We start from the raw sequence: 17,865 nt of genomic DNA, 5'->3' as shown, positions 1-17,865 counted from the left end.
GATTACCGTACTAGTTTCATGTAGACACCTCAGTTTTCCTTCTTTTTTTTTTAGCACACTTTGTTCCCTCTAATTCAATAGAATTTTTGTTCACTATTTCTCTTTGAAAAATACTTTGATATGGCACATTTAATGTAATCTAAATTAGGCAAAAACAACAATATATCTTTGAGTGACAATCAAAATGACATAAAACTATTTCATCAATATGTGTAAGTTTTGTCTATAAACATAAATACATATTTGTTCTCTAGATGAAAAAATAACATTTAGTGTTCTGTTTTTTATTTTTATTTAATGAATTTGATGAATTCATCAAAGTTTCACTTTGTTGCACAGTGGCGGACAGTGCAGGTGCAGTGCTTGTCGAGGTTACAATGACGGTTACCATAGTGACAGGAGCCTATGCCATCCAATAAATAAATAAATAAATAAATAGATAAATAAACGTTGAAAACAGCGTTTTTGAGCTGTCCCTCTCAGCGAAGGAATGTTTTCTCTCCACTAAAAGCTTTTTAGTATGTCACAAAAATACTACACTCATACTGAACAACGCGTCAGAGCTTGTACATTATTTACAGTGATCCACACGAGAGTTGAGGGGTGCTGGCAATGACAATCTCCTCGGGGGGGTTTGTACTGTCTCCCCACTGTTACACCAGCCTTGTGGTAGGAAACGCACTATTCACAGTTTTAATTACGTGTCAATCTCTACAAACTAAGCTAGCCTTGTTGTATTTTTTTTTGGCACTAACAGTGGCCAAGGGGATGAACAGCCACTAAGAAATCAGTTGAAAGGAGGACAGGTAGAAAGACAGTGATGGCGGTAACACAACAAGTGGAGTAGAAACACCCGCACAGTTATAAGGACGCCATGCTAAGGAGTAATCAGGTTAAAGATAATACTGAAGGTTTGATCCACATGCCTTTTCAGTCTTCTTCGAAAACCAATGTGAATTTCACAGTTCATACTTAAGGACTCTGTTCTCCTTCCAGCTGGTGGTCCTGACCGTGGGTAGCAGTGTCTTTTTGCCTTGTCTCTTGAAAGATAAAGCACATTGAAGACAACAGGCTGGAGCGCTGTGGGAGGTGTGCGATCACCACAACGGAACTAAACAGACAATCCTACATTGAGCTCATTTCAGTTAGGCTCTTGTTTTCCTTTTCAAGCAGAAGCTGCTGCTGTTATGCCACGCTTATATTTGAAAAAAATAAAAAATAAAATAAAAATAACCCAACAATAAGGAATGCAAAAGTTTAAACAAAGACGGACACAAACATGCATGTGCGCTCACACATCGGCTTAACAACCCACACCCAACACCACCACCTCCTCCTTGCAGAGTGACTCCGACTCAATGCAGGTTATTACAGTAGATCGAAGACTAGCGAGGAAAAGAAGTCTCTTCAAGAACGAATCTAGATAGCGTCTAAATGAGTCTAGAGCTGACAGTAGTTATAGTTGCTGAGCGTGTGATAGTGCTCATCGGTTTTCTGGGGATGGAGCGGAGGGAGAGGTGCTGAAGCTGAGCTAGGTGGTTGGTTGGGTGCGAGAGGACTATCTTGCAGAAATAAGCGGTGAGAGAAAACATAATGATGAAGCAGCGTTGATGAGAGTGTGGGAGTAAGGTTGACACAGGGACAGGGCTGAGGGAGGGGCATGGGAGGGGGCTGCTCTTTCAGGAGTAGATGGTGATAACCTCGCGGCCGCCTCCGCGGACCAGGAGGACCCGGTTGAGACCGTCAGTGAGGACCTCGAGGAACTCCATGTCTTGGAGAGAAGTGTTAAAGAAACTAGAAGAAACATGTACAATATACCTGTATACATATATAATATACTGCAGGCACTAATACTGGGTTTTACAAAACAAAATACTTAAATCAATAGTTCAGCATTTTGGGAAAAACATGTGACTGGGAGGTTATATGCCAAACTATTTCTTGACCAGGAGCAGCCACTTCCTGATATAAGTTGTATGGATCTTCTCATCTGTCTGCAAGAAAGCCAATTAGCGTATTGTCCAAAATGTCAAAATATTGCTTTAAGACGCACTGTTTGCATTTACCTGTAGAAAAAAAACGTCATAAAAAGTCATATTATAGTATTTTTTAAAAAGTCATAGAATAGTATGTCGTAAAAATGATATGTCATAGTATAGAAAACGTCAAATAAAAAGTAACAGTATGTTGAAAAAAGTAAAAGTCATAGTATAAGATGTAGAAAAAAATTGTAAAACAGTCATAGTATATAGTATGTCGAAAAAAGTCATGCTATAATATGTCAAAAAAATCAACAAAAAAGTCATATAGTATGTCAAATAAAAAGTCACAATATAGTATGTCAAAAAAAGTCATAGTATAGTATGTTGAAAAAAGTCGAAGAAAGTCACAGTATAGTGTCGAAAAAATCTAATAAAAAGCCATAGTATAGTTTGTCGAAAAAATATATAAAGACAGTATAGTATGTCGAAAAAAAATTATAAGTCATAGTATAATCATTGTCGTGGTTTAGCATGCTGTAGTAGTATAGTTTGCACCTCATAACATTTGAGCCCACAATCAGTTTGGTTGTTCAAACCAGCGTTCTATCACTCTGAGCTATCTGATCCAACACACTTCACCCATGTTTCAATGTGTATTAGACTTCTTCACTTTCAGTGATACACCTTAAAATTCACTGCTCCTTTAAGAGAATCGAACCCTGAACCTCAAATCTTCATTAAATCTTGAACACCTTATCCTGCTGAGGTATTTGTGAAGGTTCACATTGAAAAATGCAACAGACTGAAAATGAAAAACTCTCAAGACAGAAGTAGGATTTGATCCTTCCACCTGAGATCATGAAGTATCCGTTGAGTCGGAAGCTCATCTTGGTGAGTTGTTCAACATCAAACATATTTCATAATTAGTTTTACTGAACTGTAACTGACAAAAAATCTATTTCAATTGAAATGCAGTGTGCCAAAAGAATAATTAAAACTAAAATATCACCTCCAAATGTTATTTCAAAGGTGTACCTTCTGCCTGCAATGACACTGTCTGCTTATAAATCCTAATTAGTTATTTGCCTCCACTGCCATATCACACACATTTCATGATCACAAATGACAGTGATATTTTTTTTATTCCTGAAACCAAGTAAATTAACTTACCATGTATTGCTTATAACACAAAATACAGGTTTATTCCTGAAGTAGGAAAGTGCCTCAAGGCTTAAACTGATTTTGATTGTATCTGTAGAGTGCCACTAAAAGTTTCGATGTTTTTCACACCACCTGAATGTCAATTTACAAACAAATCTGTTCATTATATTTAAAGTGCAAAAATGGGAAAAAATAACTTTGATCTAAAAGTCTTCTATATGAATCCTTCATATTAGTGACATAAATGTTTGCTTTTTCCTTGTTACAGGGTGATGGTTTTTCCCCCCAGTGTGTTTGAGCTTCCCTCATTTCTTGAAAGTCCTGAGGATAGTTTTCAGATAAAAAAACATCCACTAATACAGATTCCCTTGACTGCACTTTAAGCCTCCAGTCTTTTTTTTTTTTAATTCTTTTTTTTAGGCCCCTCCCCCCAAACTCTGAGCTATCTCGAGCTGCCTGTGTGGCATCGTGATATTTGAAAGTTAATTCCTGGGACATAAACACTAGTCAGAATGCAAGTGACTCAACAGTAATGAAAACGCTTCCATTACTGTTGAGTCACTTGCATTCTGACCACTACTACTACTACTTCTTGTGTTTTGAAAGGGACGCAGCTCTATCTCTATTAGTAACTCCTCCTAGTAAACCTTCTTCTGTCTGAGTAAAGGATACAGTTTTCGTCACCTGTCCTGTTCTTGGGTGGCCCGGGCATGTTGAGGAGAACTAGCTTGGCCTCTGAGGACTTTTTGATGATGACTTCATTCAGCCGGAGCGCTGTGTGCATACGCCGCACATTGGACTGGTTCCTGAGTGAAGATAAAGCAACAGAGAATAAGGTCAAACTGTTTTACGCTGATCAAGTGATATTTCAGAGCATGTTACGAAGGATTCTGTGATACTGAGCTGGTCGAGGTGACAGATGCTCATTCACACTACAAGTATTCCATCTTCATCTGCTCATGTGGCCAACGATGTCAGTATGAGATGTGAATGGACTGAATTAGGTTGATAGGGAGTTCAATACTTACAGGTTCTCCCACTCGCTGCAGCATGGCAAGAAGAGAAACACATGATTATCAGTACTAAGATGGGAAGTTGTTTAGTGTACCCAATCCAAGCTCTGCTAAAAAAACAACCTTATAAATCCTTCCACAGCACTCTGGCAGACCTCTTTGGTGGTACATTATACAGAAAAAAATAAGACTCAAGGCTCTTTTGGTCATGAACAAGAAGGTACTTCACCTTTACAACAGGTTCAATGAGCATTTTAAAGCACTCACGGCTTCATGTTGAAGATGTCTTTGATGCCCTCTGGTGTGGCTGCGCCAGGCGGTTTGGCCGGCTCACCGTCACACTTCTCAGTCCAGGTCATCTGGATCTGCTCCCCGGGGCTCTTGGCCTCCTCTGCGGGGGTCAGCGGGGTGGCCGGGGTTGCGGGGCTGGTTGGGGTGGTGTTGTCGTGGATGAGCTGGACCTGGGCAGGGGGGGACACAGGGGAAGAGGCCGACTTTGACTATGAGACGAGAGGAGGAGAGGACGGATGTGGATTTACATGTACATGTACATTACATTGAAGGTTGAAAGAGGCGCGGTTGAGGTGGATTTAGAGGAATGCAGGTCAAAGTCACAGAGCCACAGTGTTTGAGAGAGGGAGAGGGAAGAGAAGTGTGATTAAGGAGCATTACTTTGTTTAGTCTGCATATTATGTGGTTTGACTCAATCAGTTCAACGGAATACTATACCTTCTGTAGTATATTTCCCAAAATGTCGAACTATTCCTTAAAATTATAGAGTTGTAGTATTTCTATTATGACACACTTTTATTGTTAGTTGTCATTTACTGTGTAGAAGAGAGAAGAAAAACAAATCACAACCCCCCCCCCACGAGTGCCTGGTTTTATCCCCCCGCTCAATCTGCTGAGTTATATCACCTACATGTGAGCACACAAATAATCTTTACACTTCAAACTGGGGTCAGCTGTGCTCTACCTCTTCCTCAGGCTTCTCCTCCTTGCTGGCTGCTGGCGGGTCCTCGGTCACACTCAGCTGGGTGGTCACGGCGGCCGGGTTCTTACGGCGGATTGACCCGCGGGATGAATCAGTGATACTCTGGATCTGTGAAGATACAGATGAAGCAAAGCAAGGTAAGAGTCATATGAGTGGAGATTTGAGGATAATTTCATTGCAAATGTATTGATGTGGAGAACCAGGCAATCTTAAAGTTCAACAAAGAACTTGGAGGAGCTAATAATAGTATAACACTGACATCAACATCTTTTATTTTCAATATCTGTCAAAACACCATCATGCTGCGATTCACAAAAGCAAAGCAGTTGCTGCTGTGGCTGTAGTCAACGCTGATAGAAAGGGTAAATATGGTGTCCCACTGCTCCGATTTAACCGTAGATATGCTTTCGTCCAGAGGGCTTACGTGTCAAATCAAGTCGAATCATGCCAAGCCATGCCAAGTCGGCCTGTCAAGTCATGTCAAGTTTATGTGTGCATCTTTCAAAACAACAAAACTTTGACATAAGCAAACTTTCTTACCTCTCTCTCACGCTCAGTCTTGCTCAGGTTGATCTGTTTAAGCATCTGGGACCGTTGTTCCATCACCAGGGTCTTCTCATAAGTGTAGGCTGAGATGTCACTGTCATGCTAAGGTGAAAGAAATGAATGGTTTATTTTCCTCAATAATTGTTTTTTTGTGCTTTTCACATCCATTTAACAGAATATTCATAGCCAAATCCCTCATGTGTGATGCTGTCTTTATTCCTGCTGAATCCTGGAAGAGATATGCTAGCAACACAAGCATAAACTGGTTGAAATGACGGGTCCACCGACCACGTCTCAAAGCAAATGTGGTTATATCTGTTCTGAATGGCCGCACCTGGAGGCAGGGTGAAAAGCGTGCCTTTCTAGAGAGGAGTGAGACATGGTGAATCATACAAATTGTCAAATCAGCACACACGTTCGGACAATCTTTCCTCAAAGGCATTCATGGTGTTGCACTGGGTTGTACACACAAAAACGTGACAAAAGTAATAGTGCGAAGAATGAAGAAAAAAAAAAAAGAGCTTGAAAGAGAAAATGAATTCCTTTCCCACCTCCGCATACCTATTGCTTCATCAAATGGGCGTGAATGTCTGAATAATGGTTTTAAAAAGATTTAAAAAATGGCGGACGCATTCACCCCAATTCTAATATAGGTAAGATGAGGGGAGAGGACTTTGCTGTAGAATACTGATGCCTTAACACACACACACACACACACACACACACACACACACACACACACACACACACACACACACACACACACACACACACACACACTAATTTCCCTTTAAAGCCCATAAAAAAATATTGGAGTTAGAAACTGAAAACTCAGTGTCACGCACACACGCACACACACACACACACACACACACACACACACACACACACACAGTATTTCATGCTGTATCTCGCACCAAGCAGCAGGTTTACATTTATTTACAGTGCAGTGGCCAGGGCAGTCATGCTTCCGCCTGCGCACAATACTAGTCGTGTTTACTGGAGCAACTGGCCAAGCCTGAGGCATCGCTGGGTTCTCTAATTATGTAACCAGTTCCACTGAGATTAAAGTGCTTATAGATGCACTGTTATATTCTGACATAAGTGGTCACAGATATATAAAAAGTCAGTCTAGTCTTGAGAAAACTCACCATTTCTACAACTTCCACCATGGCGTCAATACGGAGATGATAGAGGAATGTGGTCAGGTCTTTTTTCATCTGGATGCTGTTGTCGTCCAACTGGGCCACAGTGAAGATGCGCATCTTGCACTTCCTCCAAACCTGAGCAGCAAAAACACTGCTGACATATCCTCACGGAATTGTTCTGTGACTACTTTACGATGGTTTTGGCAAATCTACTGGTTTAGAATTATGAAAACCCGCTACAGAATTCTACTACAGAAAGTATTTCTGAGCTGCATCTCAGAGTATTAAAACTGCAGAATGAACGTCTTAAAAGAACATTACAGAAAATATTATGAAAGCTGAATCTAGACCATGCTTTGCTTAATTTCTTGTTTTACCTTAGTGTACTTGAAATGTTTTGTTTTTTTTTAAGTAATAACTGTTGCGCCGTACCTTGTGCTGGCGGAGAAGGAAGGGCAGCAGCATCAGCATGCCTCCATCATGGACAATCCACCACACGTCAATGTGACCCTCAGTGAAGCGCTCTCCATTGGACGGGAAGGCCGAGATGTTCTTCGGGACAAGCAGAGCCAGGTGAGCGGCGGTGGTTTCTCTGACCAACTCTGCAGAACACACACATACAGAGAGGCAGAGGTGTTAGCGATTACTACTTCTACAAATTGTCTTCATTGTAGAAACTATCATGACAGGATTTATTCATATTCTTTCGGATTTCGTTTGCATGGCTTTCTTGATGTAGCTAATTGGCTGTGGTTGAGCTTAATGGGGAGCTTTGACATTGATCAGCTATGATTATAATACATGTTAATGATCTGAACTGGCATGTTTCTGTTACTGCATCGTTTTGCATGAGTAATTCTGTTGTCCATCGGCAAATATTCATTCTTTTCTTTCATGCTGTACTGATTTTTGTGTCACTTGTCAACAGAGAGGTTAAGTAGCAGGATGAGCTGCTGAAAAGCTGGAGCCGGTAGGGATTTTGTCCTGCTGAGATGCTTCAGCAGCGATGCTGGAGATAAAAAGCCTGCAGTTAGTGCTTAGAGAAGTGCACCACTCCAACACTACCCCAAAATCTGCCTTAGGCAGAACCAAAGCTTTTGGATGGGATTATTGGTTTATTTGCTTTCCCAGGGACCCACCAACAAAGTTTCTCCAGGTCTGGTGCTCGTCTCCCTGCCTCCAGTTGCGTGGCCAGGATACCAGCACAGCGTTATGTTTCAGGCCTCCTAGCCCACTGGCCTGGAGGAGGTGGGAGGTGGCATCACGCAGGTTTGAGGACACGGTCACTTGACAGAAGCCCTTCACCTTCTCAGTCTCCATCAGTTTGCGCAGCGCCTAAAAAAGCCGAAGACGAAGAATAAGAATAACTTCTTTTTTTGGGGGGTTGTGCAGATTTGATAATGTAATAATAGTGAGATGTGGGACCAGTTTCAGCCCCTACTGGCTTGGCCCCTTGATCAACTATGTGCCATGTGTGTCTTTTCTGGCTTGAATGCAAATGGTCCCTCCTTCCTGTCCTTTCGTTTTTCATTTGTAATTGCGTTGTGTCTGATCACTGCCTTCCCTTACCCTTTGATCACTACTATTTACATCCTGCCTAATCACTGAGAAACATGAATACATTTTTTGTATGACATCATTTTAGATAGATTTCCAGTTCCAGTGGTGACTGTAGGTAAGTCCCATTGTTAAATAAAATAAAGTAATGAACAACAACAACAACAACAAAAAACAGGACTATTATAAAAAGAGACATGAATATTAGTAGGTACACACATGCACATATATATAAATACCCATATATACACATGTGTACACTAAACAGAACATAGGGAATGCCAGGTTAGACAAATCCCCTGATCAAGGTGACAGCCATGTCTGTTTCAAATATCCCAGATTTTAAAATAAACATTGTCTTTTGACCGTGATAAGTATAAGTTTTGTTCAAGTATATCTCTGTGGCAACTAGCTACGAATGAAATAAATGTTCTTCCACAGAAGAACAGAATCTGACATATTTTTTTCTTTTTTTATCATCTGGATTTTTATGCATTATCTTATGTTTGTGTTTTTTTAAATGTTAGGGCTCCCTACCTTCTCTGCACGCTGGCTCTGCTCGCTGTTCTCCAGGTAGGTGCCCTCTAGAGCTGTTCCAACAATGGTCAGACCTTTGCCTGCCTTCAGCTGGTTGGTCAGAGAGAGCAGACGAGGCTGCTCCACGTTTTGCTCTGCGTCTGTACTAACCAGCGTCAGCAACTGGGGCCTTAAGAGAGGGGAGAGAAAGCAGAAAAAAGTCGAGGGTAAAAAAATGCAGGGCAGGGAGAGCGATAAAGAATCAAATAAAGGTGTGAGGAAATAAATGGGCGAGTGGGTAAAGTACAAGTCCTAGTTGGGAAGGAGAGACAAAGAAAAACAGCATACAAGGTTGATGCGTTAATAGGAATTCACAAATACTTTTTGTTTTTTGACAGCTGTGTGTAAAAGAATGGCTGAACATGTACAGACATTTTGTTAATTTCTATGTTAATTAGAACCAGGGTAAAGCAACACAATGTGTACCTCCAGTTCTTGGTGTGCGGTGGACCTTCCTCCAGCCGCATGAGGGCGTAACGCGCAGCGCTCAGAGACAGACCTCGTATCCCATCACCCCACTCTTTCTCCGCACTGTGACACGGACAGGCGCCAATCAATATTCGTCAATCAAAACATGAACAATAGCTTTCAGCTTCATTCTAAATTTAAAAAGTGACAGTGATACAGTCAGCACAGTGAAACAACTTTTAGACGACAGTTGACATAATGCAGTGTGATTAAGGATTAGGCATCACTGGTAAATGTCAAGTTAACATTATGTCATTCACCACAGGGAATCACAGCACTTAAATACTCAGTGTGCATGGCTTGGTACTACTCCATTATAAGTGTGGATGGATTACTGAGCGGGCCGCACAGGCACTACTTTAAGAAAACAGATCCCTCCTCTCAGGATTTTTTTGCTGGTTTCCTATAATATTGGTATAGTGTGTAGTAGTGACTGAGTCTCAGTGTGGATCTGCTGTGGCAGGAAGGCTGCTATAGTTTTTGAACCTTCATCTGCAAAACATCACTGAAAGAAATGCAAAACTACTATGCAGCCACATCGTTTGTGATTGCTTTGCGTCTTTTTAAGTCTGGGACTCCTATACAGGAAGGGCGAGGGGGCATTTTACATGTCTGTGCCCATTGGCCAGTTGTCTCAAAATCCACCCATGATTATAAGTAGGAAGTTATGCATAACACATGGTAGCTACATGTTTCTTACAGTATACTAAGTGGTCTGCTAGGACATCAGCCCCCCCTCACATGAGTGACAGGAGCCCCAACAAAAAGTGGAACTAATTTCCCTTTAAAGCCCTGAACAAAACATATTGGAGTTAGAAACCAAAAACTCAGTATCACACACACACACACACACACACACACACACACACACACACACACACACACACACACACACACACACACACACACACACACACACAAGCAGCAAAACCCAAAGGCAGCCAGCGAATCCAATCTCTCCTGGGGTTGCACTCCACTTACCCTGCAAACTCGATATACTTGTAGATAGAGCTGGCAATAACCATGGCGACGATGGCGTAGTACCAGGAGCAGAGGAACATCAGAGTGAGACACAAGCTCATTCCCAGGAAGGACAAAGCCCTGCAGAGAGACACAGACAGTAAGATAGATGTCCACAGACACACATTTAAGATGTATTACCAAGATTCAGCTGCTATTTGTCTCAGTAGCTGCTGAACTGACCAGTGGTAGAACTTGAAGCGGGGCCTCCAGTTTGGAGTCCTTAGCAGTGTCTGCAGAGCACAGGCCAAGTTCACAAACATGTAGCACATCAGGAAAAACCTGCAGGACACAGAAACACTCTATTTAAAACACTGATCTTCGTATGCCCTTTGTGCCATAATAGAGTGATTTCACCCTGATTGCAGTCCAAGGAGTATGTTGTCTTAACATTCACTGGTATTTTAGATATATTGCTAGAGCAGAAAAGCGGCCTGCCCTTTTGTGTGATGAGCTAAATCGTGAGCCCATAAAATTTGGCATTTGCAAAATTGTTTAAAGAATAGCAGGGGACTGGCTGCTCTGAAATCTCCTACAGTTGGTTTTTCAAAAATGGCAGTAAATTAGAGAGTTCAGTTCTCACATGGAGAGGATGGGAGCCACTGCATCCAGGGAAGCAATGAGGATGCCGATCTCGCAGATACAAGCTGTCAGCAGCAGGGACCATGTTGGTTCTCCATTGGCCTTTCCATGGCCAAATATCTGCAGGGACAATGCAGAAACATATTAACACCACTGTTTTTTTGTATGTAAAGTAACGTTATTATAAAGTAAGGGAAAATTATGACAAAGTAAAAAAAGTCGACAGACTTACCCGAAGGGCGGGCACAATGCCGTCCTTGGCGATTGCCTGCATGAGACGAGGAGCTCCTGTCAAACTCTGCAGCCCCGCCCCGCAGGTAGAGAAGAAGGAGCCAATCACGATCACCCATGGTGACGGCCAAGCCAAAGTGCCAATCACCAAATTCCCGTGGACTCCTTCTCCAAACCTTAACAAAATGGGAAAAGGTTGCTTGCCATTTCAAAACACACAAAACCTCTTTTTCTTTTTTGTATTATTAACAGCAAGGATATTATGGAAGGAATCATTTCAGGGGTTGTTTCTCTCGGCTAACCAAGGATGGACTTACTTGTCCCTGAGGACCACACCCTCGATGCAGGCACCAAACAGAACCACACTGGACATGTCTGAGCAGTTATGGATCAGGAAAACAAAGGTATTTCATAGACAGGTGTCATGTTTTTAAAATGGTGGATATTTGATATTTGTTTAGCTGGCATGAATGTTCCTTAGATAAGACCACAGAAAATGAATATAAAAATCATAAACCTTTCCCTTTGAAGATGCACTTAATGATCTGATAAACCAATCAACTGTGTTTGCTGAGAAAAGACATCAATCAATTTTGTTTAAGATAATATATCAGAGATCAATAACATTGTAACTAACCTCCTTCTGCTTTATTAACTTGTGATTGCATAGGCAGACTGCTGATGCGATTAGATGTCCTAATCAAATTTTAGACCCCAAGCTGATTACTTTGAGATACTTGGAAGACGTACAAGATGGCTGTTTCAGAGTTAGAGGCCTGTAAATAGGCCATGTTTCACACACCATTTTTGGTTTAAGCTCAGTAATCTTTTGTTTTACATTACTATGTGCCATAACCGTGCTAGCATGTTTTACATCTGTTCAATAATTTTACAGCAGAGGAAATTTAATATTCAATAAAATACAAACATGTTGGAGGACTCAGAAGTCTGATTGCTCATATTGAACCTGTGACACCAAACTGATTCAGTAGTCATGCCACAATGATTTAAGAAAAGAGAGTCAACATCATCTTCCATGAATGATACAGGCATACCAATCAGACAAACAATGCAATACCCCTAATCAAAAATCAGACTGGTATTGTAGCATGTATGGCCTTTCACAGTTTAAAATGTTGACCTTTTATTATGATGCTCCCTGCAGGCCAATCAGTGTGTTTTTGTTACAGCAGAGCAAAGCCCCACAGTGCATCATCACTTTAAGTCCTGTCAACATTGGACCAGTGGTGTTTGACATATCATCGCAGGGTTTAAAATATAATTTGAGTGGATATCTGGCTGGAATAAGTATGCCTACTGTAACTGCTGCACATGTTTCATTCTGTCCATACTGTACATATCTTAGCATAGTCATACTTCTTACTATTTATTCCACATTCTATTTATTCTATGTTTTCTATATACTCTGCACTTTACGGCTTTTTGCACTTCTGGTGCACTTCTAGTCACAGTTGTTGTCTCAGTACTTGTACTCTGTGCAATGGCAATACAGTTGAATCTAATGTAATCTAAACAAGGTCATAATTAGGATTTGTGTAACACAATCCTGGGAAGTATATCTAATTTATGATGTTTTCTCTGGGCTGATCGGCAGGTTTTAAAATACACTATTCCACTGATATAATATTTGACAAAAAAACTGGCATCATTTTAAATATTTAATTTGTGTGAAAAATAATCGGTCTGTGCAGTGGCCCTTGTTATCCTGCAGAGGGCAGTAGTGAGAGGATACAGACGAAAGAGGTGGTGCAGATAGCTGCAATGGTTCCAACGGGGATTGACTTCTGGGCATCACGCAGGTCTCCGGAGCGGTTGGAGCCAGCCATGATACCTGAACAGATAGTCGAGAAGCAAACATTAACAAGATCAAGAGATTTACACAAAACAGGGCCAGTTAGAAGCAACAGAATAACAATGAATTCATATACATGCACAACACAGAAATTTCAACACAACCCTTCCCCCACCAAATGAATGAATAAGTAATTAATGAAATACAGGTCCCAATAATTACACACACACACACACACACACACACACACACACACACACACACACACACACACACACACACACACTCTCAAGTTTTAAACATAAACTGTTAATATTAATGGACAAAGCATCCGGTTCGGAAGTGCTGAAAATGCAGAAGTGCCTTAAACCTGCATTCTATCTGAATTCCAGCAGGGGGCGACACGTGAGGTTGCAAAAGGAGGTCGGTTTCTGTAGAAGTCTATGAGAAAGTGACCCACTTCTCACTTGATTTATTACCTTAGTAAAAATTTTCATAATGAGTTTATGCTCTCAATCGCTAGTTTTAAGTCTTCTACAACACAAAATGATGTTCATTTTTGAATTATGGTCTCGTTGATTTTAAAGTCGGCGATAAAGCAGGGGGTGTTTTAGGGCGTGGCTATGATGTGATTGCCAGTGAAAGTGTGTAACGTAACGTAGAGTGTAAGGGCTCCTCTCTCACTCCTCCCTCTCGTCTAAAATCGTCACATCCGCAACCAGGATGACTGCGCCTGTAACGGCAAACTCAACGTGACTTCACACATGCTCTGTCCATTAATATTATACATCTATGGTTTTAAAATAAAAAAATGTACCTGTCACAGAGGGGAAGTAGATGCCGACCAGCAACGTAAAGAAGCTGGTGATGTCGGCCAACACGTAGCGGTTGGCGTTGGTCAGAGGGTCATCCTGGTCTTCCGCTGACTCTGTGAACTTTTTGGCAATCAGATCCCCCTTCTCATAGTAGGTCCCAAACAGATTGTCTGGATGGGGGAGAGGGATGTAGGGAAGAATAGACATGAGAATCGGGTGAATGTTTCATGTAGACAAAAGATTTAAAAAAAAAGGACATAAACATACTCTCATTCGAGATTGCAAAGCAGTTAACATATTTTTAGATGTGATTTACCTAAATTTAAGATTATCTGGTTTACTTTAGCTATCCTGTTGTCAATCATTTTACTTTTACATATTTACATTTAATTATCTTACGTTGGTGTTACAATAAACAAAAAATAAATGCATTTTAGGCTCCAAAAGGCCTGGGCTTAAATTCAAGTTCAAATATGGGATATGTTGTCTCCCACTTAAAGGTGCCGTAGGTAGGATTGTGAAGATCCACGACTTAGCCAAAAAATGTGAACATCGACAACTTCTCAGTCCCTCCCCCCTTTCCGCTAAAGCCCAAAACGGTCTCCTAAGCCCCTCCCCCCACAAGGGAGAATGAATGCGTGTGCATGAGCAGTGATTGACACGCAGTTAGACAACCCCCCTGGCCCTGATTGGTGCATCTGAACAGGGAGCTGTGGATCTTTGCAAATCACACTACAGGTTGTAGGTGGTGCCATAAGGAGCCGGATTTGTTTTTTTTTAATTACCTGCTTCATGTAGTTCTACTGGAACATAAGGTCAGTTTCAGCAAATATGACAGAAAGTTAGTTTTATAAGGCTTACCTACTGCACCTTTAAACCTAGTGCTTAAACCGTGACCATTTAGGGTTAGCCCCAAAAACAAAAACATGGTATTCAGATCACTAGTATAACCTGCGGTTAGGTTGATTATTATTATGTTAATAGGACACAATTATAACTGGTGATGACAATTTGGTTTTAGTCTCTGACTAACTGTGACATTAAAGGGTCTTTTTGTTACAACAATAAAACATGAAAACTTCCAAGTCCGGTGAATACTTTTTCAGGCACCATACGGGCTCTGATTTTCAAACGTGGACCCTTAACACAGGGCTTACTGTTAGCCCGGTAATAACTACTAAAGAGAAGCGAGGTTAAGCTAGCTCTGGGCTTTCTGTAGCCTCAGGTTTCAGGTAGTCTTGGGCTGACAAATGTACAGTGGTGCTCATAAGTTTATGAATCCATGCTAAAGTTGACTAAAAAGAGGAATAAAAAATCTTACTGTAATGCCTTAAAAAAATCCAACCTTAAAGGACACCAATTTTCTTTCTTTGTGAATGAATAATATATCGTAAATAAATAAATGTTCTTCCTTTAAATACAGGGGGCATAAGTCAGTACACCCCTATGTTAAATTCCCATAGAGGCAGGCAGATTTTATTTTTAAAGGCCAGTTATTTCATGGATCCAGGATACTATGCATCCTGATAAAGTTCCCTTGGCCTTTGGAATTAAAATATCCCCACATCATCACATACCCTTCACCAATCTCTAAGTATGGTGAAGGGCATGTGATGATGTGGGGCTATTTTAATTACAAAGGCCAAGGGAACTTTATCAGGATGCAAGATTATCTCTCAATGCAAATCAAACCAGCTATTAGGCTAACTGAAAGGTTGGATTTTTCCCCCAAAAAACGTCGATCAATTGCCAAAAGATGATTTTTTATTTCTCTTTTTAGTCAACTTTAGCATGGGTTCATAAACTTATGAGCACCACTGTAAGTGCTACTGTAGTCAGGGTCTGTTCAGCATTTTCTACATTTTCCTGGAAAGACAGTCAACTCTTTTTATGGCAATATATGTTTCTATATTCTTCTTTCTATACATGAGACGTAAAAATACATTCTAATCCAATTTAACAAAGTCAATGTATTTATTACATTCATGTAAATGGTTAGAACAAAATATATCTTGACAGCCTTCCTTAATAATTTCATTACTTACTCCCTGCCCCCTAAAAGAATTCTGCAGCCGCTCATACTGGAGACGGATGTTTGTACAACAGAGAATCACTCAGGCATAACCTGCGTTGCACAGATGTGCAGTTTAACAAAACCGTTGACCTTTGAGGAGAGAATGACACCACTAATGATCTGTGATTCAGAAACATATTAAGACAAGAGACAGAAAGACATGGCCTTGTATTTGTGTGCTCACTGTATGAAAAGTATATATAGGCAGATGTCAAACGACATGAACCAACCTGCCAGGATTCCACTGGTGACCCCTGGGATGCCCTGGATCTGAGACACATTGTTGGCTGTAAAGTACTTGTCGCAGGTAGCGTTGAGGAAAGGTGAGTCACAGAACATGCGCCACAGCTGGGTGGTGACTGTCCCATTAGCTGTCTCAACGGTCTTGGCACACACATCGAAGGACTTCCACACCAAAGTGCGGTTGCCCAAGATACACACGCTGGAAAGAAGAAAAAGCACAACACATTTGTTTTGACTTCTTGTGTAATACAATAACAATAATAATATATTAAATTACAAAATACCACATTCTGCCTGTCATTTGACCTGATTCCAAGCAATTTGATTAATTTGGTCACTCATGGTATAGTCTCGCTTTGCCAGACATTCCTCCGCAGACCTGTGGAGGAGGGTCTGGCTAGTCCACACAGCATTCCGGGATGGGCGAAAAATGTGCTCTGGTTTTTTGGCATTTCTTTAAACCAATCACAATCGTCTTGGGCGGTGCTAAGCACTGTGAAAAGCCGCGGGCCGCTGCAAAATAGCCTCGGGTAGGAATTTGTTTTGGTGGAACGTGTGTACGTTAAAAAATTGTTTTAGTCGTACAACAGAAAACTCAGATTGGACAGATAGTCTAGCTAGCTGTCTGGATTTACCCTTAAATGGACCTGAGTTTAAAATTCCAACACAACATCCCCGTCGTGGATATAGACTACTCATGGTGCAACCGCTTTACAGAAAAAAGTAACCAAAATCATTTAAATAGCAAAAAAAAAGACTAAAGACTTTAACCTCAAACAATATTCTCCCAAGGAAGCTTTGATTTAGTTCTTTTTGCAGGTCAAAACACGTCTGAGCTAAAAATGCCCTAAAGTGGGTTGAACGTGATGAATCAGCATTTTAATGACTATGTTTCAGTGTGTAGCAGGTCCAGCTCAGTTTTAACCTACAAGTATAAAAGTCTCCGGACCTGGTCAGAACGTACGGTAGTTTTATTGACACATGCGGTAAAGTAATCTGAACTATACAGAAACATGTCAAAGCAGGCGGAGTATTTGAATGAAAACGAAACCCATACTTTATTCATTTCCAAGCTTTCAAATCAATGCAGATGGCTTTCTAGCATCAAATCAATGTAGTGACATGTTGTCACAAACCTAGCAGGGGTTGTGTGCTTGTGTTCCTACATCAGTCGTGTATTGCATGTGCCCATGTGTGTTTCTCTGTGTAAAGGTTATATTTTGCAACTGTGCTTATGTTCTGTTTTCTGTCTCGGTTGTCGCTGCTTACGGGAATTCAGGAGCGTCGATGCCAGTCTTGATGACCCCGGCGTAGACGGCTAGGATGGAGAGAATGACGCAGGCCAGAAACACAAGGGCCAGCTTGTTGACGTACTTCACGCCCACAAACACCACCGTGGCCATAGAAGTCAACAGGATGGTGCCGTACACACGCATGTTGTTCAGCAGGGCGGCCTCTGCTTCGGGACCCTCCAGGCCCTCCAGGGGAAAGATGGCCGCTTTGGGTGCTATGTAGATCTGAAGTAGAAGGGTTATGTTATTATTCCTCCCCCCCTGTATATAACAAGGGATATCACACCTGCAATTTTCTCATAAAAGTTCCATACAATCGCATTGTATCATGTTGTTGTTGCTAAAGGGCA

At 41.2% G+C, this 17,865-nt stretch overlaps 1 protein-coding gene across 4 annotated transcripts in view; it reads right to left on the bottom strand.

Moving 5' to 3' along the window:
* Positions 1-285: 285 nt before the first annotated feature.
* slc12a5a (solute carrier family 12 member 5a) overlaps positions 286-17,865 on the bottom strand; it is a 180,601-nt gene continuing 163,021 nt past the window's right edge. For 2 of the 4 annotated variants that reach the window (XM_078249032.1, XM_078249034.1), the window contains exons 7-25: positions 17,493-17,740; positions 16,211-16,422; positions 13,909-14,076; positions 13,032-13,130; positions 11,596-11,653; positions 11,280-11,454; positions 11,049-11,167; positions 10,649-10,747; positions 10,427-10,546; positions 9,404-9,508; positions 8,939-9,107; positions 7,984-8,179; positions 7,277-7,446; positions 6,848-6,979; positions 5,691-5,798; positions 5,133-5,258; positions 4,424-4,617; positions 3,816-3,949; positions 286-1,771 (exon numbers count right to left, since the gene is read on the bottom strand). In XM_078249032.1, the coding sequence (XP_078105158.1) occupies positions 1,680-1,771; positions 3,816-3,949; positions 4,424-4,617; positions 5,133-5,258; positions 5,691-5,798; positions 6,848-6,979; positions 7,277-7,446; positions 7,984-8,179; positions 8,939-9,107; positions 9,404-9,508; positions 10,427-10,546; positions 10,649-10,747; positions 11,049-11,167; positions 11,280-11,454; positions 11,596-11,653; positions 13,032-13,130; positions 13,909-14,076; positions 16,211-16,422; positions 17,493-17,740 (2,724 nt within the window). In that variant the 3' untranslated portion in view covers positions 286-1,679. Of the gene's footprint in view, positions 1,772-3,815; positions 3,950-4,171; positions 4,187-4,423; positions 4,651-5,132; positions 5,259-5,690; positions 5,799-6,847; positions 6,980-7,276; positions 7,447-7,983; positions 8,180-8,938; positions 9,108-9,403; positions 9,509-10,426; positions 10,547-10,648; positions 10,748-11,048; positions 11,168-11,279; positions 11,455-11,595; positions 11,654-13,031; positions 13,131-13,908; positions 14,077-16,210; positions 16,423-17,492; positions 17,741-17,865 lie in introns of all 4 variants that reach the window. The other 2 variants (XM_078249033.1, XM_078249035.1) reach the window with 2 other exon arrangements.

The sequence above is a fragment of the Sander vitreus genome, chromosome 4 (genome assembly GCF_031162955.1).
Source record: "Sander vitreus isolate 19-12246 chromosome 4, sanVit1, whole genome shotgun sequence".
Lineage (NCBI taxonomy): Eukaryota > Metazoa > Chordata > Actinopteri > Perciformes > Percidae > Sander > Sander vitreus.
The sequence above is the reverse complement of the archived record's forward strand: the minus strand, read 5'-3'. Positions and strand labels throughout refer to the sequence as shown.